The sequence below is a fragment of the Nicotiana tabacum genome, chromosome 13, assembly GCF_000715075.1.
Source record: "Nicotiana tabacum cultivar K326 chromosome 13, ASM71507v2, whole genome shotgun sequence".
In the NCBI taxonomy this organism is placed as follows: Eukaryota; Viridiplantae; Streptophyta; class Magnoliopsida; order Solanales; family Solanaceae; genus Nicotiana; species Nicotiana tabacum.
In genome coordinates this window covers 45,317,810-45,339,933 of record NC_134092.1, presented here as the reverse complement: position 1 = coordinate 45,339,933, position 22,124 = coordinate 45,317,810, and the positions used below count along the sequence as shown (strand labels likewise).

The window sequence follows — 22,124 nt, the reverse complement described above, 5'->3', positions numbered from 1 at the left end:
CATTTATATGTAGCATTAGAATAGGAAAACAATATCTTTAGATAATATTTTTCTATAACAGCCAAATAATAATATAGAAAGCTTCAAGAGTAATATAGAAAATAATAATTTTGCTATAAATATTTTTCATTAAGATAAAATAGAAAGCTTGAAATTGTTCTTTTCGAAGTAATAAGCAAATAGTGTCGACTACAGTAATATGTAATCTCTCATTTTATTTTTAAGTCTTTAGGTTAAATGAAGCACAATTATATATGTAAACAATCATTAAACTTTTAACAAAAATTAAATTCTGAACCCTTAACTTCAGAAGTACAATGTGTCCGGACTAAAAATCAAAAAAATTAAACCTATCAAGTTTAAAGGTTAGACCTGCCACTTGTTTTGTAAAAGATTTTTTTATTATTTAACTATAAGTAAGAAAGTATATAATTTTAGTATTATTTTTAAATGTTTAGGTTAATAGTTTGGTGTTAAGGCTGTATTTATACTTTTTTTCGATATCCACAGGCTCATGACCTAAAAAGTATAAAGAAATTGACAAAAATAAAAACACATAAAAGGACGCCTGTATGGAAAGTAATTGATTAATTTACCATTTTTAATAGAGTAGTAACTGGAATAACGCACAAATTGAATATTTAACGTGATTACACACTACAAAAAAGTACGTAAAAATGAAGATCCACTTGCCTTTAGAAAACATAAAACACGTGTGAATCTGTATAGCCAAAATCTATGTAGTAGAGTGCACCCTTCTCTATGTTAGATTCAGCAACCCCTACTCTGTTTTCTTGCAAATAAAAAGCCAAACCTAAACCCAAAGCAAAAGCTCTCACAGTGTTTACCAATGGCTTCTTATTCTTCACATTCTTCAATTCTCTCCCCACCCCACCACCCCACAAAGTTCCTTCCTTTTAAAGTAACTTGTACCACCACCACCACTAGCAACGAACAAACAACTCTGCCACAAACAACCAAGAAATCTGCTCTAAAATTTTCAGCAAAGTATGTACCTTTCAACTCTATCTCCACCAATACCCCTACTGATGAATCCTACTGTCTTGATGAAATAATATACAGAAGTAATTCAGGGGGTTTACTTGATGTGCAACATGACTTAGAGGCCTTGAAACAATATGATGGTAAATATTGGAAGTCCTTGTTTGACTCTAGAGTTGGGAAAACAACTTGGCCTTATGGCTCTGGAGTTTGGTCCAAGAAAGAATTGGTTTTGCCTGAAATTGATGATGATGATATTGTAAGTGCTTTTGAGGGAAATTCCAATCTTTTTTGGGCTGAAAGATTTGGGAAAAAGTACTTAGGCATGAGTGATTTGTGGGTGAAACACTGTGGTATTAGTCATACTGGTAGTTTTAAAGATTTAGGCATGACAGTTTTGGTTAGCCAAGTGAATAGGCTAAGAAAACTGAAACGCCCTTTGGTTGGCGTTGGCTGTGCTTCAACTGGTGACACGTCTGCTGCTTTATCTGCTTATTGTGCTGCTGCAGACATACCATCTATTGTGTTTTTGCCAGCAAATAAGATTTCAATGGCGCAGTTGGTTCAGCCTATAGCCAATGGTGCTTTTGTCATCAGCATTGACACAGATTTTGATGGATGTATGAAACTGATTCGTGAAGTTACTTCAGAGTTGCCTATATATTTGGCTAATTCTTTAAACAGTTTGAGGCTTGAAGGGCAAAAGACTGCAGCAATTGAGATTTTGCAGCAGTTTGATTGGGAAGTGCCTGATTGGGTTATTATTCCTGGTGGGAATTTAGGTAACATTTATGCTTTTTACAAAGGGTTCAAAATGTGTCAAGAAATGGGGTTAGTTGATAGGATTCCAAGGCTGGTTTGTGCTCAAGCTGCAAATGCTAATCCTTTATATATGTATTACAAGTCAGGGTGGACTAATTTTCAGCCAGTTAAGGCAAATACAACATATGCTTCAGCTATACAGATTGGTGACCCTGTTTCTATTGACAGAGCAGTTTATGCACTCAAGAATTCAAATGGTATAGTGGAAGAGGCAACTGAGGAAGAATTAATGGATGCTACTGCACTTGCTGATTCAACTGGGATGTTTATATGTCCACACACAGGGGTTGCTTTAACTGCACTAATGAAGCTTAGGAATAGTGGGGTTATTGCTCCAACTGATAGAACTGTGGTTGTTAGCACAGCTCATGGATTGAAGTTTACTCAGTCCAAGATTGAATATCATTCTAAGGAGATCACAGATATGGCTTCTCGGTTTGCTAATCCACCTGTGGAAGTAAAAGCAGATTTTGGATTAGTCATGGATGTTCTGAACAACTACTTGAAGTCCAAGTCATAGTTAGTTAGTGTTAGTAGTAGCAAATACATATATTTCACTTATTTTATCTATGTTTTCAACTTTTACTTTTTGGTTTTTGCCACTGGGTGTCTTCAGCATCATATGCCAAGACCCGTTTTAAGTATGTCAATTTCTTGGTATTATAAAGTACACGTTTATTATTAAAGATATGACCTATGAAATGTCAAGAATATCTACCAATTTGTTATGTTCTAATGTGTTATATATGTATATGGAGGCATCTAGAGCCAAATAGCAGCTGTAGCTGTTGTTGATGTGTGCAAGAATATGCTGCTTTTTTATTCTTCTAGATCGTATATATTCTTGACAGATAGGGTGCCTGTGGTTGGTGTTTGGATTATATTGTGGATAAGAAATACTGCTCACCTATTAAGACATGTAAACCTTTTTATTTGAATTTCTGCTAGAGGTGCCTTATTCATATTGGGGGCTTTTGACCTCCCTTAGCGACAATCTTTTTCTTACCAGTTGCCACCTCAACTCTTTTGATCAAGGGCTCAACATTCTCGGTCGTCGCAATATCACTTTTAACCTTCGTGAGCCAACTTTGACTTTCCTCACTATAGTTTTTCAAGTAGAACTTTACATAAGTGAAGTATGACTCAACTTTCATGAATGGCTTATTGTCACCAACTATCTTTTTTTGGATTTTGCCTTCATGATACTTCAAACATTAATAGATGTGGATGGGACAATTTTGTTCTCATGGATCCACGGCCTACCAAGCAACGTGTTGTATGAAGTCTTTGAGTAAATCACATGTATTCATGCGCTCGATTGCATCTCTCCAATGGAAATCTCTAATTTGATAGCACGTATGGCCCCTTTTCCCCCTTTATTAAATCCTTAAATCGTCAAGTGGCTTTCAGAGAGTTCTCAATTGAGATGCCAAGTTCCTTCATTGTGCGAATGGGAAAAATGTTGACTCCGGATCCTTCATTTATCAAATTCTAATTATCCTCTACTCGAGCACATATTCAATAAAGGACGATTGTGCAGTGTTTCACCAAGTAGAAGATCTGTGAAACTGATTTTGGCCATGCAAGTATCTACAACTTTATGAGAAGACTTTGGAGGGTCTTTTGACGATGGACACGATGGTGTGATTTTGGCTGTGTGAGCATCCTCAGGTTTATGAGAAGACTTTGGAGTGTCTTCGGATGATGGACATGATGGGATTGCACTTTTTACTCCTTCCTCGTCAATGTTACAACACAAAGCTTTGTCGTTTAGCCAACTCCTTTCGTGAGCTTACTTTGCGACATTTTGTAGCGAGTCACAAGAGTCTAGCCTTCATTGTCAAGTTGATCTACTTTGTCTCCATCTTTGTTTGAAGATCCTAATCACTTGGCATATGAAGAGATAACAATTCGTTTGTATCCTCATACTCAAAGTCCCCAAACTTGATAATTATTGGCAGAAATACACTAGATAAGCCTTTCTCTTCATATCCTTCAACAATATTAAAAGTCACATATGGATTAAGCAGGCCAAGAGTGATACAAACTTGGTTTGTGTCTGCTTTCTCATCTTCAAGTGTGATCTTTCCTTCATGGGCTAGCTCCAAAACTTTATCCTTAAAGATGAAGCATTTCTCAATAGGGTGGTCGACCAATCGATGATACTTACAATAATTTGGTCGTTTCATTTCTTGTAACTCAAAAAGTTTTAGGCCAAGGAGTTCATCAAAGATTACGGAAATGTTAGAATCAAGGAATAAGTATTATTTCTCTTGCATTTCCTTTAGAGTCAGTTTTCGATTTGCCTTATCCACCAAAGAAGTCATCTTCACACTCTACTTCTTGCTTACTTTAGTGGTGAACTTCACAGGTGAAGTATTGACATTCATGGATTCTTTATTTTCGGCATTGGGTAAAACTTTTCTTACTTTCTTGATATCTTGCTTGTCTTTTCCTTTGCAAGGTTCGTGGATAGATGACCCTTCACTCCCAACTGCAGCCATGCTTAATTCCATATCATGAGCGCGAGTGGCAAGTTCTTCGAAAGTCTTAGACTTTATGCATTGCAAGATGTATTGTAGACCCTAATGCATACCCTGAATGCACATTCTATCCCACAAGCTTCACTAAGTTTATCTTTATAGTTGAGACTTGTATTCCCAGAAGCTTCATTAAGTCCATCTTTACAATTGAGACTTGCATGCCTCCATCGATTGATAGAGTCAATAACTGGCTCTCCCTTCTATTGGCGCATCCTTGTAAGTTCCACCATGCTTATGGTATGCTTGTGCTGTAGAAACTATTGAGAAATTCTTGTTCCAATTTCTCCCAACTATCAATGGAACCAGACTCAAGGTCTGTGTACCAATCAAGAGCATTCCCTTTAAGAGATCGAACAAACTATTGTAATCTCCATGAAAAGACTACCATGATTTTCGAACGAACCGAGGGAGAGTCGAGGCATGAAAAAACTTATCTATGATCTTCTTATTTCCACGTACATATCATCTGTTGCCTTATCCGTTGTCTCTGCGGCCACTAAAAGCCTACCCTCTCTCGGATATTGAGTGGGTTGACCCGAGAAGAGATCTGGACGAACCTTCCAACAAGTAGAATAGAAGTTGACCATAAGGCCATCTCGGGCATGGAAAATAAAGGCGGCGGACAACTGACATAACTAGAGAGCCTAAACGACATTGAGGATGAGTCCACCAGTCGACAAACGACAATTTTGCATGTTTCCACGAAATGTGCCACATCTTGCTTCGAATTTCCTTTACCGTCAAACTGCTAAAATTTTGGGGGTTGATAACCAGCGGGCATCTTCAAGCCATCAATTCTTGCGGCATATGGTTTTGCATATGTAAGAGAAGATTTGACAACAACCTCATACTTGTCTTTGATAGTCCTTATACTTGTGTTTCGGGAAATCAATCTTCTCTTGCACTTCTGGACACTTTCTATGTGTATGACTGGAATCTCTTTCTATTAGGCCGTCCACTTAATCTATCAACTTGCCAATTCAAGTTTCTTGATATTACATATGTTTGGGCAAGCTTTCAATCGCTTTTGTTAAGTTTGAAATTTGTTCCTCTATGGACGAAGCATTGTCATCATCACATGAATCACCATTGTAGACGATGGAGAACAACATGAATTTTCATAAATATGATATTTGGACATGTTATACGGAGTAGTGATTCTCAAGACATTATTATCAGCTTTCACGAAAGGTTTCTTGGACTCAAATAAGCTAAGTTGGGAAAAACCTTTTCTCGATGCCTTTGGCGACGTTGTTCCTTTTTAAGATGATGAACTAAAGACAACCATAAATTCGAACTGCACTTGAGATGTTCGTTGTCTTAGCAATTTAGCTTGGTTCCTTGTGACTAGTCCCACACTTTCCTTAGTAACATTTAGGATGTTGTCAAAAACATCATAAAATTTGGAATCAGCAGCTTTTGCGGAAGCAGACTTTGAGTTAACCTTCTTGAAAACCTATAATGACCTGACTTGTCATTTTTAGAATTAACATCCCGTTCGATGGCGTAAGGTCTCGAGCAACTTCATATTATGTGTTATGACTTGCGTGTATGGCCGAGTTCAGTTTTCAGATGGTTCGGAATCAATTTGGAAAAAAGATTCATGTTTTAGAAGCTTAAGCGGTAAGAGTTTATCGAAGTTTTGACTTTTGTGTAGATGACTCTGAAATGGCATTTTAATGAATCCAATAGCTTCGTATGGTGATTTTGAACTTAGGCGTGTGTCCGGATTTGGATTTGGAGTCCGCAGGGTAATTTGAAGCATTTCGGCAAAAATTGGAAAGTTAAAGTTTTGGAAGGTTGAGAGGTTTGACCAAGAGTTGACTTTGGTGGTATCGGGGTCGGAATGCGATTCTGAGAGTTGTATTATCTCTGTTATGTCATTTGGGACTTGCATGCAAATTTCGACGTCATTCCAGGTTGATTTGATATGTTTCGGCCCGAGTTTTGGAAGTTGGAAGATTTGAAAATTCATAAGTTTTATTCGAGGTGCGATTCATATTTTCAACATTGGTTGATGTGATTTGAGACCTCGAGTAGGTCCGCATTATGTTATGGAACTAGTTGGTATGTTTGGACGGGGTCCTGGGGGGCCCAGACATGTTTTGGATGGGCTACGAGCCATTGTCTTATGTTTTGGAATGCTGCATTTCCGGTGTCTGGAGTCCTTCTCTGCAATCATGTAGGTGTAGCTGTGATCGCGAAGGCCATTTGGTGGGCTGATCCTTTTTCCTCTTGGCGTTCGCAAGCCTCAGTCCGCGATTGCGTTCGTGTGAGTGATTGCTTCTTCATGTTTGCATTAGGCCTTCCGCATTCGCGTAGTGTTGACCCTCCTGGGGAGGCCACCACTTTGTTCTTCTCATTCGCATAGCTATGTGCACGATCACGTACTTTGAGGCAGTGATGAACCGCGTTTGCTTTTCTTCTTCCGCGATCGCGTAGTACCTCTTCGTGGGGCAGTGTCATTTCTTCTTCTCGATCGCGTATTGCATTTTTGTGGCAGTCATTGTTTCTTCTTCGCGCTCACATGTGTATTTCCGCGATCGCGATGTGCAAATACCTGGGTAGCAAAATATATTTTCCAAAATCGAGGGTTTGACCATTTTGATCATATCTTGAGTTGTAGACCTCAGATTTGAGCGCTTTTTCATGAGTTTTTCAATCAAATTATTGGGGTAAGTGTTCTTCACCCGAAATTTATTATATTTCATGATTCCATCTTTATTTTTATCATTTAGTTAGTGGTTTGAATTGGGGAAAATGAGGATTTTGAGAAAAAACTTTCAAAAATGTAAAATGACGATTTGAAGGACGAATTGATATAGGAATTTGGTAATTCTTGTATGGTTGGACTCGTTATCGAATGGGTGTTTGGATTTTGTAATTTTGGTCGGATTCCGTGATGCGGGCCCTGGAGTTGACTTTTGGGTTGACCTTTTAGTATTAATTAAAGATTGAAGCTTTATTATCCAGGTTTGTTTTCTATGAATTTTATTTATAATTTGAAGTTATTTTTGCTAGATTTGAGCCGTCCGGAGGTTGTTTCACTCGAGAAGTTTATTTTAGAGTATCGGCCTAGCTTCTTTGAGGTAAGTATCTTGCCTAACTTTGTGTGGGGAAAATTACCCCTTAGGATTTGAGTCATTGTGCTAATTGTGTCATGTGAAGGCCGTGTACACGATGTGACAAGTACGTGCTCGGATTTATTTGTGAAAATTTGATCGTTTAGAACTCTTAGGTTTTTATTTTCATTAGATATGAAGTTGTTTTTCCATGTTAAATCCCCCATTTACTAAATTCACCCTTACGTGGCTTATTTGGAATTAATTGCTTCATGTTCTACCCTTATTGTCGATTAAACTCTTATGTGCCTTAACTGAAGTTGTTGCCTCTTTTATTGCCATGCTATCTTTTCTGTACTTGTGTATCCTTAATTGAAGTTATTATTATCTTTTCCATAATTGCTTATCCTTAATTGAGCTTGTTGTATCTCTTCCTTAATTGCTCAACCTTAAATGAAGTTTTGTTATCCCTTTTCATTGTTGACTTATCTTTAGTTGGAATCATTGATTCATGTTATCTCTCTTATCGTCGAATTGTACTTTTGTGAAATCCTTGCTACACATTATGTCTTCCTTGCTGAGCTATTCTGGTTGAGACCGTTATTCCTTGTTATGTCATTCTTTGTGAGCTCGTTCTACCGTTTCCTTGTGTTCTGAAGTTTCTGAGTTGATTTACTTATCGTATCCTCATGTTATTATTGTTGTTGCTGTTGTATTCAGTGTTGTTGAGACGAGGTCTATGCGTGGTTGTGATATTGAAACTGTTTGAGGAAATATTGTGGTATATGAGCACATATTGTGAAAGTCATTTTGTTGAGTTGTTATGTATTGTTGAGAGGATTGTTATGATATTTGCACGAGGTTTCTGCCGTGCTGTTGTTATGATGTTTGCACGAGGTTTCTTCCGTGCAATTGTTATGATGTTTGCACGAGATTTTTGCCGTGCTGTTGTTATTATTGATATGCATGCAGTGGTACAAGGGGTGTGTGTTGAATTGCATGCGGTAAGATAAGGTGGGCTTGATACGGATGGCTAGTAGGAAAACTACTAGAAGCCATGCAGTGTGATAAGGTGGGCTAAAACGCGAGATGCTGTTTCAGAAAAAATGATTTTTCAAAACTAAATGTAATGGATCCCGCGGTGATATAAGGAAATATTGTGATTCATTTTATGATTTGAGACTACGAGGCGGTACCTCGGTAGTGACTCTTGCTGACATTTCCTCCATTCTTTTGTACTTGTCATTGATTGTTGTTTCCTTAGTATTCTACTAATTGTCTTTCTCCGTGTTGCGCTATTTGCTTAGTTGCGTGCAGCTAATCTTGTGGTATTACTCGTTTTTTCAATTTTATTGCTGACTTTATTACACTATACATTTTATGGTGATAGTTTCTTATGTACCATTCATTGTCTCTACTCTTAATTGTTGACCTGAATTGTGGTAGAACACTTGCACAAGCATACACGTAGATAAATTACCCATATCGGTCTAAGAAGATGAATCCTGATATTTTGACCATTTACATGTACCTCCGTTTACTTGCCTTATGTGTGAGAGTTATCCTTTAGACACGTAAGTTGTCCGTGTAGTCATGAGTCATTATTATTGTTGGCACGTGAGTGGTCAGTACAGATATTAGATATTGTCATTCCTTGGGCAGTGCTGTTATTAATTGTAGCATGGGAACAAGATGCCAAGTGATTAGGGTTCACGAATTGGGACCCGTGATTTGTGATTTTGAGGTTTGGTACCTCGTGGAAATTCATGGATAAAACTGGTGTGAAAGCGGTTGTTCCTACCGAGTTGTCACTTGTCTTCCTTTATTTGTTTTCACCGGTGTTGAATTGTATTCAACTTACTCTACAGTGTTATTATCTGTTGTGTCTCGTTGCTAACTGTTGGTTTTAGTCTCTATTATAAACATTGTATTATTACTGTCATCATGCCTAGATTTATACTGATATTGTTCCCCGTTAGTTCTACATTTATACTTGTTCAGGTTGTTTAGTCCAGTGGGTGTCTTGACTGTTCCCCGTTACTTCTCCACCGAGGTTAGTCTTAATACTTAGTGGGTACCGCTGTAGTGTACTCATACTATGCTCCTGCACATTTTTGTGCAGATCTTAGAAGCCTCGGTTATTATTGATTATTAGCTAGCTGGTCGAGCATTGCTGTGGAGACTCAAGGTAAACCCATTGTCGCATTCGCAGGCCTCAGAGTCACTTTTTGATATTGTACTTGTACTGTTTAAATTCTATTCTGAATAGTTGTATGTAGGGTTTTTCTAGAAAACTCAGTAGAGCTTATGACTTGTACTACCGGTTTTGGGATTGTAAGTTGTGTACAAGGATTTCTATTTCATATTTATCAGTTGATGGTTGAATTCTTCTATTAATTCAGTAAATGTTAGGCTTACCTTATCTTAGAGACTAGGTGTCGTCACGACATCCTACGGAGGGAAATTGGGGTCGTGACAAGTTGGTATCAGAGTTCTAGGTTCATAGGTGCTACTAGTCATAAACGAGTTTAGTAAAGTCTTGCGGATCGGTACAGAGATGTATGTACTTATCTTCGAGAGGCTATGGAACTATTAGGACAGTTTCACTTCTATAATTCCTATCGTGCGAGTTTATTGATCTCGGAGTTTGAACTTTGTTCATTCTATTCTCTCACAAATAGTGAGGACACGAGCTGCAGTTACCGACGATGCTACCCCCAGAGGCGGTATTGCTAAGGGCCGGGGCAGAGGCATAGGGAGAGGTCGAGGAGGAGCACGTACCATAGCTAGAGCACCTAGAAGAGCAGCAGTTGAGGAGCCGTCGGTAGCTCCGGTTGGGGGACAGGCACCGTAGGTGCCTGTTGCTACCCCTGGACTTCAGGAGGTTTTGGCATAGTTCCTGAGCATGTTTGGTACATTGGCTCAGGCGGGGTTGATTTCGGTGGCACCAGCTACTTCACAGATCGAGGGAGGAGCTCATAATCCCGCCGCCCGTACTCCGAAGTAGCGAGTCCACGTTGGTCAGGTTCCTGGTGTCATGCCAACACAGCCTGTTATCCCAATTCCGCCTATGGATTGGGCAGCAACATCTGAGGAAGAGCAACTTAGACTTGCGAGGTTCATGATGTATTACCCTCCTACGTTTAGTGGTTTGGCTTTAGAGGATGCACATGGGTTCCTAGGGGAGTGCTATCGTATTCTCCGCACTATGGGTATTGTGGAGATGAGTGTGGTTGCTTTTACTATGTTCCAGCTTAAGGTAGCGACATATCAGTGGTGGCGAGCATTTGAATTGGGTAGTCCGGTCGATGCAGCTTCACTTTCATGGACTCAATTTTCAGAGGTGTTCTTGAGAGAGTTTGTTCCCCAGACCCTTCGGGAGAGTTTGAGCAGCTGCGCCAGGGCACTATGTCGGTGTCATAGTATGCCGTTAGATTTAGTGATTTTTCCAGACATGCACATGTTTTTGTTTTTATAGTCAGAGAGCGAGTCTGCAGGTTCATTGAGGGTCTCAGTCATGATATCCGGATCAGCATGGCTAGGGAGTTGGAGTCAGATGTTCCATTTCAGCAGGTAGTAGAGATCGCTCACCGATTAGAGGGCATGTGGGACCAAGAGAGAGAGAGGGCATGCGGGTTCAAGAGAGAGAGGACAAAGAGGCTAAGAGGCCTCGCAGACAGGGAGAGATCTACTAGTCCCTATTTTGGAGGCAGGGTACGACATGGTAGTGGTTTTGTGAGTCAGCCAGCCCAGTTTGCACTTTAGGCTTCGCACGGTGTTCTAGGTGCCCATGGGTCTCAAGGTACACGTGACGGACAGGTCGCAAAGCAGCATCAGCATAGAGGTTGTTTTAAGTGTGAAGATACTAGCCACATGGTGAGATATTGTCCAGACTCCCGGTAGATGTGTCACAGCGGGGTATTCAGGCCACGAGTTCTGCTCCAGTTACTGATATTCCTGCACCGCAAGCTTGGGGTACAGGTCGGGCGAGTAGAGGGCGCCCAAGAGGGGAAGGCCCATCCCGTTGATGTGCTTTTTGCGGTAGGGATGCGGCCGCTGCACCAAATGATGTTGTACATGTATGGTTTCGATTTGTTATAGAGGGGCTTCATTCGTATTTTATTTCGGTTCTTCTTATTAGGGTGAGTCCTCCTATGTTACTTCACATACGGGTGAGTTTAGTGATTTTGTACTGTGCTTATGTGTTTATCCCTGTTGGGAGATTCTATAGTGGTAGCCCATGTTTATCATTTTGTCTTCATTGATTATTGAGAGCTATGAGACTAGAAGTAGCTTTCTGTTACTCATTTCGGTAGTTTTGATGTGAATTCTAGATGGTTGGTTACGATTCGTGGTTTAGATGCTCTACCGGTGTGGGAGTTCAGTATGTGTTGTGACTTTGTTGGCGGAAATTGAATTAGTGGAAGGTTTTGGTATGATGTGTATACTACTTGTGATTTAGAGCCGAGGATGGAATCCTCGCATTTTCATATGGTTGATATGTTGAACCGGGCTACGTGCCGTGGTGGAAGTTAAATCAGGATGAGATCCGTGTGATTAGGTCATGTGTTTTGATTCTCCCTTGTAAAATCGATTCATAGTATGGTACTGATAGGGAGTTGTGCCTGCTAGGCTTGTTTGATAGTTCTCTTATGTGTTTCTCCTTGCATACTTAGTCGTATTCGCATTGTGCTTATCGGGTTTTAGCTTGCGAGGTGTGTGCCAAGGTGGAGTTAGATGTGACTTGTTGATTTGGGTGAATAGTTATGATGTCTTCATGTTTCTTGCGTCGTTGTCAGTATTGTGAAGGTTTGGAATAGGGTTCTAGCGATTATGAGGCTAATTGCTAGTGCTGGATTTGATTATGGGCAGCTATTGTGGCCAAAGTTATTGTTAAGGGCGTATGTGTGATGTGTCACATCGTATGGTTGTACCTTGTGGGTGTAGGCATAAATTGTTGCTGCTGGTTGAGGCTGATACCGAGTGTTGACGTAGGAATCGAGTCTCTTGGAAATGATTGGATAGTGAGAAATTTGAGTCTAAGGTTTACTAGTGTGGGTGGAAGGAATACTTTTTAGTTGGGATGGTGTCGTTGGGCCTATGTGGATTGGGGTGACATGGGATCACCCGCGGGTGTGTGTATGATGAGTACATTCGGTGATTTGATGACTTTGGAACGGTTCTTGGCACGTTCGAGGACGAACGTTTGTTTAAGAGGGGGAAAATGTAATGACTCAACCAGTCGTTTTGAGAATTAATGTCTCGTTCGGCGGCATAAGGTCTCGAGCAACTTCGTATTATGTGTTATGCCTTGCGTGTATGGCCGAGTTCAATTTTCGGATGGTTCGGGATCAATTTGGAAGAAGGATTCCTGTTTTATAAGCTTAAGCGGTAAGCATTGACCGGAGTTTTGACTTTTGTGTAGACCACTCCGAAATGGCATTTTAATGATTTCAATAGCTTCGTATGGTGATTTTGGACAGGCATTGATGTGCCGTAGAAATGCGGCACTTTTGAGACTAATTACATAGACTTTAGCTCATCTTTTAAAAAATTATAAGTCATTTCTTATGTAGTTTTGGTGTTTTGCAGAAAACCAGACTTGAAGAGCCAAGAAGATGAAAAAGACCCATGGAAAGTCAGAAATGCGGCAGGTCTGTGACCGCAAAAGTGATGTATGGACCGCAGACCCATCGCAGAATGAAGCAGATCATCATAGTTTCTGAGAGTCAAGTTTGCAATCCATTATGCGGTCGCATAACTCTTATGCGGGCCGCATAATGATCGCACAATAGCAAAAGGAGTTCTAGTGAAGATGATTTTGCGGTACGTTATGCGGTCGCGAAACCAATTTGCGGACCGCATAAGCAAAATGTGATGGAAAACTGGAAAACGTTATGATCAATTCTACGGCAAAAAATGAAGATGTGCGAACCGCAAAAGCGTTCTGCGACCCATTCTGCGGTTGCAGACTTGATCTGCAGGGTTATTTTGTCACTTTTTGACCACAATTGTTAGACCATTATCAAGAGAATGATTAGGGTTTTTGTGGACTATCTTGTTTGAAAAAGAGGCTACACTTAGAGCATTGAATACACCATTATTTTGGAAGCTTTTGAGAGAGAATCCAAGACTTTATTCTCTTTTGTAAGCTTTATGACTTTATTTATTACTTTATTCTTGTATTCTATTATAAGTAGCTAGCTTTAAATACTAAGGTTGTGGACCCTAGGTGGGTGTAACGTTAATGGGTGTTTACCATTGAATATATATATATAATGATTGGTTGATTTCTATTCATTTCTCATGCTTCATTTATAGTTGATGGTTGCAAACATTGACTAGTATCATTTTACTCTATCTTTACTTGGAAAAGTGGGTTAGGGTTTGATAAAATTGAATAGCAAGAACTCAAGGCTTTAAACCTTATTTAATAGAATCGCTTATGGATAAGTGGGTTCTACTTGGCATAAATTAGTTGCTCTTAATTGTAACTCTTTTATATTTGGGAAAATCATAGAGGAAATACTACCTAGTTATTGGAAAATATTGGGTAGTCATTTAGGAACTATTTGCATATAAAAGGACCTTCCATTAGAAATATATCATATTAACACCGATAGCATTACATTCCATTGATGGGAACACAACCTTGGTTTCTTAATTAAATTAATCAAATTCTCTTAAAAAAATAGATGTTCTTGACAATTCACAATTCGAAAACTCTTTTTAAACTAACAGAGTAGAACTACGGCTTAAGTCAAGTTTCACATTATTCAAGTAACTTTTTCACACCTATTCCCTATGGGATTCGACCCCAACCTAGTTGGGTTATTATATTTGACACTGACCGCCTTACACACGTCTGGATTTGGATTTGAAGGTTTGGATGGTAATTTGAAGCATTTCGGCGAAAATTGGAAAGTTGAAGTTTTGGAAGGTTGAGAGCTTTGACCGAGAGTTGACTTTGGTGTTATTGGGGTTAGATTGCGATTCTGAGAGTTGGATTAGCTTTGTTATGTCATTTGGGACTTGCATGCAAAATTTGACGTTATTCCCTGGTTGATTTGATATGTTTCGGCACGAGTTTTGAAAGTTGGAAGATTTGAAAGTTCATAAGGTCGATTCGAGGTGCGATTCATAGTTTCAATGTTGGTTGATGTGATTTGAGGCCTCGAGTAGGTCCGCGTTATGTTATGGAACTAGTTGGTATATTTGGACGGGGTACCGGGCGTGTTTTGGATGGGCTACGAGCCATTTTCTTATGTTTTGGAATGCTGCATTTCTGGTGGCTGGTGTCCTTCTCTGCGATCGCGTAGGTGTAGCTGCGATCACGAAGGCTGTTTGGTGAGCTGGTCCTTTTTCCTCTTCGCCTTCGCAAGGATCAGTCTGCGATCGCGCTCGTGTGAGTGATTGCTTCTTCGCGCTCGTATTAGGCCTTCCGCGTTCGCATAGTGTTGACCCTGCTGGGGAGGCTGCCACTTTGTTCTTCTTGTTCGCATAGCTATGTGCGCGATCGCGTACTTTGAGGCAGTGATGAACCGCGTTTGCTTTTCTTCTTCCGCGATCGCGTAGTATGTTTTCATGGGGCAGTGTCATTTCTTCTTCGCGATCGCGTATTGCATTTTTGTGGCAGTCATTGTTTCTTCTTTGCGCTCGCATGTGTATTTCCGCGATCGCGATGTGCAAATACCTGGGCAGCAAAATATATTTTTCAAAATCGAGGGTTTGGCCATTTTTATCATATCTTGAGTTTTTGACCTCGGATTTGAGCGATTGTTCGTGGGTTTTTCAAGCAGATCATTAAGGTAAGTGTTCTTCACCCGGAATTTATTATATTTCATGATTCCATCTTTATTTTCATCTTTTAAATAATGGTTTGAGTTCGGGAAAATGAGGATTTTGAGAAAAACTTTCAAAAATGTAAAATGACGATTTGAAGGACAAATTGATCTCGGAATTTGGTAATTCTTGTATGGTTGGACTCGTTATCGAATGGGTGTTCGGATTTTGTAATTTTGGTAGAATTTCAAGATGCGGGCCCAGGAGTTGACTTTTGGGTTGACCTTTTAGTATTAAATAAAGATCAAAGCTTTATTATCCAGGTTTGTTTTCTATGAATTTTATTTATGATTTGAAGTTATTTTTGCTAGATTTGAGCCGTCCGAAGGTTGTTTCACTCGAGAAGTTCATTTTAGAGTATCGGCCTAGCTTCTTTGAGGTAAGTATCTTGCCTAACTTTGTGTGGGGAAAATTACCCCTTAGAATTTGAGTCATTGTGCTAATTGTGTCATGTGAAGGCCGTGTACACGATGTGACAAGTACGTGCTCGGATTTATTTGTGAAAATTTGATCGTTTAGAACTCTTAGGTTTTTATTTTCATTAGATATGAAGTTGTTTTTCTATGTTAAATCCTCCATTTACTAAATTCACCCTTATGTGGCTTATTTGGAATTAATTGCTTCATGTTCTACCCTTATTATCGATTAAACTCTTATGTGCCTTAACTGAAGTTGTTACCTCTTTTATTGCCATGCTATCTTTTCTGTACTTGTGTATCTTTAATTGAAGTTATTATTATCTTTTCCATAATTGCTTATCCTTAATTGAGCTTGTTGTATCTCTTCCGTAATTGCTCAACCTTAAATGAAGTTTTGTTATCCCTTTTCATTGTTGACTTATCTTTAGTTGGAATCATTGATTCATGTTATCTCTCTTATCGTCGAATTGTACTTTTGTGAAATCCTTGCTACACATTATGTCTTCCTTGCTGAGCTATTCTGGTTGAGACCGTTATTCCTTGTTATGTCATTCTTTGTGAGCTCGTTCTACCGTTTCCTTGTGTTCTAAAGTTTCTGAGTTGATTTACTTGCCGTATCCTCGTGTTATTATTGTTGATGCTGTTGTATTCAGTGTTGTTGAGCCGAGGGCTATGCGTGGTTGTGATATTGAAACTGTTTGAGGAAATGTTGTGGTATATGGGCACATATTGTGAAAGTCATTTTGTTGAGTTATTATCTATTGTTGAGGGGATTGTTATGATGCTTGCACGAGGTTTCTGTCGTGCTGTTGTTATGATGTTTGTACGAGGTTTCTGCCGTGCTATTGTTATGATGTTCGCACGAGGTTTCTGCTGTGCTGTTATTATTATTGATACGCATGCGGTGGTACAAGGTCTGGGAGTTAAAATGCATGTGGTGAGATAAGGTGGGCTTGATTCACGTGTCTAGTAGGGGAACTACTAGAAGCTATGCGGTGTGATAAGGTGGGCTAAAACGCGGGATGCTATTTCGGAAAAACTAATTTTTCAAAACTAAATGTAAAGGCTCCCGCGGTGATATAAGGAAAGATTGTGATTCATTTTATGATTTGAGACTACGAGACGGTACCTCGGTTGTGACTCTAGTTGACATTTCACCCATTCTTTTGTACTTGTATTTGATTGTTGTTTCCTTAGTATACTACTAATTATCTTTTTTCGTGTTGCGCTATTTGCTTAGTTCCGTGTAGCTAATCTTATGGTATTACTCGTTGTTTCAATTTCATTGCTGACTTTATTACACTGTACATTTTGTGGTGATCCTTTCTTATATGCCATTCATTGTCTCTACTTTTACTTGTTGACCTGAATTGTGGTAGAATACTTGCACAAGCATACACATAGATAAATCACCCATATCAGTCTAAGAAGAAGAATCCTGATGTTTTGACCATTTACATGTACCCCCGTGTACTTGCCTTATGTGTGAGAGTTATCCTGTAGGCATGTGAGTTGTCCGTGCAGTCATGAGTCATTATTATTGTTCGCAGTGAGTGGTCTGTACGAATACTAGATATTGTCATTCCTTGGGCAGTGCTGAATATGGGCATAAGATGCCAAGTGATTAGGTTTCATGAATTGGGACCCGTGATTTGTGATTTTGAGGTTTGGTACCTCATGGAAATTCTTGGATAAAACTGGTCTGAAAGCGGTTGTTCCTACTGAGTTGTCATTTGTCTTCCTTTATTTGGTTTCACCAATTTTGAACTGTGTTCAGCTTACTCTACAGTGTTATTACCTGTTGTGTCTCGTTGCTAACTGTTTTTCTTTTAGTCTCTATTATAAACATTGTATTATTATTGTCATCATGCCTTGCTTTATACTGATATTGTTTCCCGTTAGTTCTATATTTATACTTGTTCAGGTTGTTTAGTCCTGTGCGTGTCTTGACTGTTCCTCGTCACTACTCCACCGAGGTTAGTCTTGATACTTACTGGGTACCCTATGGTGAACTCATACTACGCTTCTGTACATTTTGTGCAGATCTCAGATGCCTCGGTTATTGTTGATTATTAGCTAGCTGGTCGAGCATTGCTGTGGAGACTCAAGGTAAACCCACCATCGCGTTTCCAGGCCTCAGAGTCACTTTCTGATATTGTACTTGTACTGTTTAAATTCTATTCCGAACAGTTGTATTTAGGGACTTTCTAGCAAACATAATAGATCTTATGACTTGTACTGCTGGTTTTGGGATTGTAAGTTGTGTATAAGGATTTTTTTTTCATATTTATAAGTTGATGGTTGAATTCTTCTATTAATTCAGTAACTATTAGGCTTACCTAGTCTTAGAGACTAGGTGCCGTCACGACATCCTACGGAGGGAAATTGGGGTCGTGACAAGTTAGTATCACAGCTCTAGGTTCATAGGTTCTACGAGTCATAAGCGAGTTTAGTAGAGTCTTGAGGATCGGTACAGAGACGTATGTATTTATCTTCGAGAGGCTATGGAACTATTAGGACATTTTCACTTCTTTCATTCCTATCGTGCAAGTTTATTTATCTCAGAGTTTGAACCTTTGTCATTCTATTCCTTCACAAATGGTGAGGACACAAGCTGCAGTTATCGACGACGCTGCCCCTAGAGGCGGTATTGCTAGGGGCCAAGGTAGAGGGAAAGGGAGAGGGAGAGGGAGAGGAAGAGCACATACCACACCTAGAGCACCTGGTAGAGCAGCAGTTAAGGAGTCGCCGGTAGCTCCGGTTGGGGGATAGGCACCAGAGGCGCCTATTGCTTTCTTGGGACTTCAGGAGGTTTTGGCATAGTTCCTGAGCATGTTTGGTACATTGGCTCAGGCGGGGTTGATTCCGGTGGCACCAACTACTTCACAGATTGGGGGAGGAGCTCAGACTCTCGCCGCCCGTACTCCGGAGTAGCGAGTCCATGTTGGTTAGATTCCAGGTGTCATGCCGACACAACTTGTTATCCCAGTTCCGCCCGTAGGTAGGGCATTAACATCTGAGGAAGAACAACTTAGTCTTGCGAGGTTCATGAAGTATTACCCTCCTACTTTTAGTAGTTTGGCTTCAGAGTATGCGCATGGGTTCCTAGGGGAGTGCTACCGTATTCTACGCACTATGGGTATTGTGGAGATGAGTGGGGTTGCTTTTACTACGTTCCAGCTTAAGGGAGCGGCATATCAGTAGTGGCGAGCGTTTGAGTTGGGTAGTCTGCACGATGCAGCTTCACTTTCATGGACTCAGTTTTCAGAGGTGTTCTTGAGAGAGTTTGTTCCCCAGACCCTTTTGGAAACATGGCGCGTGGAGTTTGAGCAGCTGTGCTGGGGAACTATGTCGATGTCAGAGTATATCGTTAGATTCAGTGATTTGTCCAGACATGCACCAGTTTTGTTTTCTACAGTCAGATAGCAAGTCCGCAGGTTCATTGAGGGGCTCAATCATGATATCCGATTCAGCATGGCTCAGGAGTTGGAGTCGGATGTTCCATTTTAATAGGTAGTAGAGATCACTCACCGATTAAAGGGCATGCGGGACCATGAGATAGAGGGCATGCGGGGTCAGGAGAGAGAGGGAAGAGAGGCTAAGAGGCCTCACAGACCGGGAGGACCTACTGGTCCCTATTTTGGAGGTAGGGTACGACATGGTAAAGGTTTTGTGAGTCAACCAGTTCAGTTTTCACTTCAGGCTTTGCACGGTGTTCTAGGTGCCCATGGGTCTTAGGGTTCTCGTACCGAATAACTTCCGTAGCCACATCAGTAGAGAGGTTGCTTTAAGTGTGGAGATACCATCCAGATGTTGAGAGATGGTCTAGAATCCGGGCAGATGTGTCACAGTGGGGTATTCAGGCCATGAGTTCTGCTCCAGTTGCAGATATTCCTGCACTGCCAGCTTGGGGTACAGGTCAGGCGAGTAGAGGGCACCAAAGAGGGGGAGGACCATCCCGTTGATGTACTTTATACGGTAGGGATAAGGACGCTGCACCAGATGATGTTGTACATGTATGGTTTCGATTTGCTATAGAGGGGCAACATTCGTATTTTGTTTCGGTTCTGCTTATCGAGGTGAGTCCTCCTATGTTACTTCACATACTAGTGAGCTTTATGATTTTGTACTCCGCTTATGTGTTTACCCCTGTTGGGAGATTCTATAGTGGTAGCCCATGTTTATCATTTTGTCTTCATTCATTATTGAGAGCTATGAGACTAAAAGTGGCTTTCTATTACTCATTTTGGTAGTTTTGATGTGATTTCTGGATGGTTGGTTACGATTCGTGGTTTAAATGCTCTACCGGTGTGGGAGTTCAGTATGTGTTGTGACTTTGTTGGGGGAAATTGAATTAGTGGAAGGTTTCAGTTGGTATGATGTGTGTATTACTTGTGATTTAGAGCTGATGATGGAATCCTCGTGTTTTCATATGGTTGATATGTTGAACCGGGATACATACCGTGATGGAAGTTAAATCAGAATGAGATCTGTGTGATTAGTTCATGTGTTTTGATTCTCCCTTGTGAAATCGATTCATAGTATGGTACTGATAGGGAGTTGTGCCTGTCGGGCTTGTTTGATAGTTCTCTTATGTGTTTCTCCTTGCATACTTAGTCATATCCGCATTGTGTTTATCGGGTTTTAGCTTGCGAGGTATGTGCCCAGGTGGCGTTAGATGTGACTTGTTGATTCAGGTGAATAGTTATGAGGTCTTCATGTTTCTTGCATTGTTGTCAGTGTTGTGAAGGTTTGGAACAGGATTCTAACAGTTATGTGGCTAATTACCGGTGCTAGATTTGATTATGGGCAACTATTGTGGCCAGAGTTGTTGTTAAGGGCATATGTGTGATGTGTCATGTCGTATGGTTGTACTTGTGGGTGTAGGCATAAGTTGTTGCAGCTGGTTGAGGTTGATACCGAGTGTTGACATAGGAATCGGGTCACTTGAAAATGGTTGGATGTTGAGAAATTTGATTCTAAGATTTACCAGTATGGGTGGAAGGAATAATTTTCAGTTAGGATGGTGTCATCAGGCCTACGTGGATTGGGGTGATGTGGGATCACCCACAGGGTGTGTGTATGATGAGTACATTCGGTGATTTGATGACTTCAGAACGGTTCTTGGCACGTTCGAGGATGGATGCTTATTTAAGAGGGGGAGAATGTAACGACCCAATCATTCATTTTGAGAATTAACGCCTCGTTCGAAGGCGTAAGGTCTCGGGCAGCTTCGTATTATGTGTTATGACTTGTGTGTAGGGACGAGTTCAGTTTTCGGATGGTTCAGGATCAATTTGGAAGAAGGATTCTTGTTTTAGAAGCTTAAGCAGTAAGAGTTGATCGGAGTTTTGTCATTTGTGTAGACGACTCCGAAATGGCATTTTGATGATTCCAATAGCTTCGTATGGTGATTTTGGACTTAGTCGTGCGTCCGGATTTGTAGATCCGCAGGGTAATTTGAAGCATTTCGGCAAAAATTGGAAAGTTGAAGATTTGGAAAGTTGAGAGGTTTGACCAAGAGTTGACTTTGGTTGTATCGGGGTCGAAATTGGATTCCGAGAGTTGGATTTGCTCCGTTATGTCATTTGGGACTTGCATGCAAAATTCGACGTCATTCCGGATTGATTTGATATGGTTCAGCACGAGTTTTGGAAGTTGGAAGATTAAAAAGTTCATAAGTTCGATTCGAGGTACGATTTATAGTTCTGACATTGGTTGATGTGATTTGAGGCCTCGAGTAGGTCCGTGTTATGTTATGGAACTAGTTGGTATGTTTGGATGGGGTCCCGGGGTCCCCGGGCGTGTTTTGGATGGGCTACGAGCCATTTTCTTATGTTTTGGAATGCTGCATTTCTGGTGTCCTTCTCTGCGATCACGTAGGTGTAACCGCGGTTGCGAAGGTTGTTTGGTGTGCTGGTCCTTTACCCTCTTCGCGTTCGCAAGGATAAGTCCGCGATCGCGTTTGTGTGAGTGATTGCTTCTTCGCGTTCTCATAGCTATGCGCGCGATCACGTACTTTGAGGTAGTGATGAACCGTGTTTGCCTTTCTTCTTCCGCGATCACGTAGTACCTCTTCGTGGGGCAGTGTCATTTCTTTTTCGCGATCGCGTAGTGCATTGTTGTGGCAGTCATTATTTATTCTTCGCGATCGCATGTGTATTTCCGCGATCGCGATGTGCAAATACCTGGGAAACATAATATATTTTCCAAAATCGAGGGTTTGGCCATTTTTATCATATTTTGAGTTGTAGACCTTGGATTTGAGCGATGTTTCGTGAGTTTTTCAAGAAAATCATTGAGGTAAGTATTCTTCACCCGGAATTTATTATATTTCATGATTCCATCTTTATTTTTAACTTTTAATTAGTGGTTTGAGTTGGGGAAATGAGTATTTTGAGAAAAACTTTCAAAAATGTAAAATGACGATTTGA

General features: G+C 40.4%; 1 protein-coding gene across 1 annotated transcript; it reads left to right on the top strand.

The window, feature by feature from the left end:
- Positions 1 to 737: 737 nt before the first annotated feature.
- LOC107771544 (threonine synthase, chloroplastic-like) lies at positions 738 to 2,510 on the top strand. Its single transcript, XM_016590931.2, has one exon. The coding sequence runs from the start codon at positions 851 to 853 to the stop codon at positions 2,342 to 2,344; it is 1,494 nt and encodes a 497-aa protein (XP_016446417.2). The 5' UTR covers positions 738 to 850; the 3' UTR covers positions 2,345 to 2,510.
- The last annotated feature ends 19,614 nt before the right edge of the window (positions 2,511 to 22,124 follow it).

Excerpts from the sequence above, each read along its gene's own strand:
- LOC107771544 (XM_016590931.2), top strand. The coding sequence starts at position 851 with ATGGCTTCTTATTCTTCACATTCTTCAATTCTCTCCCCACCCCACCAC.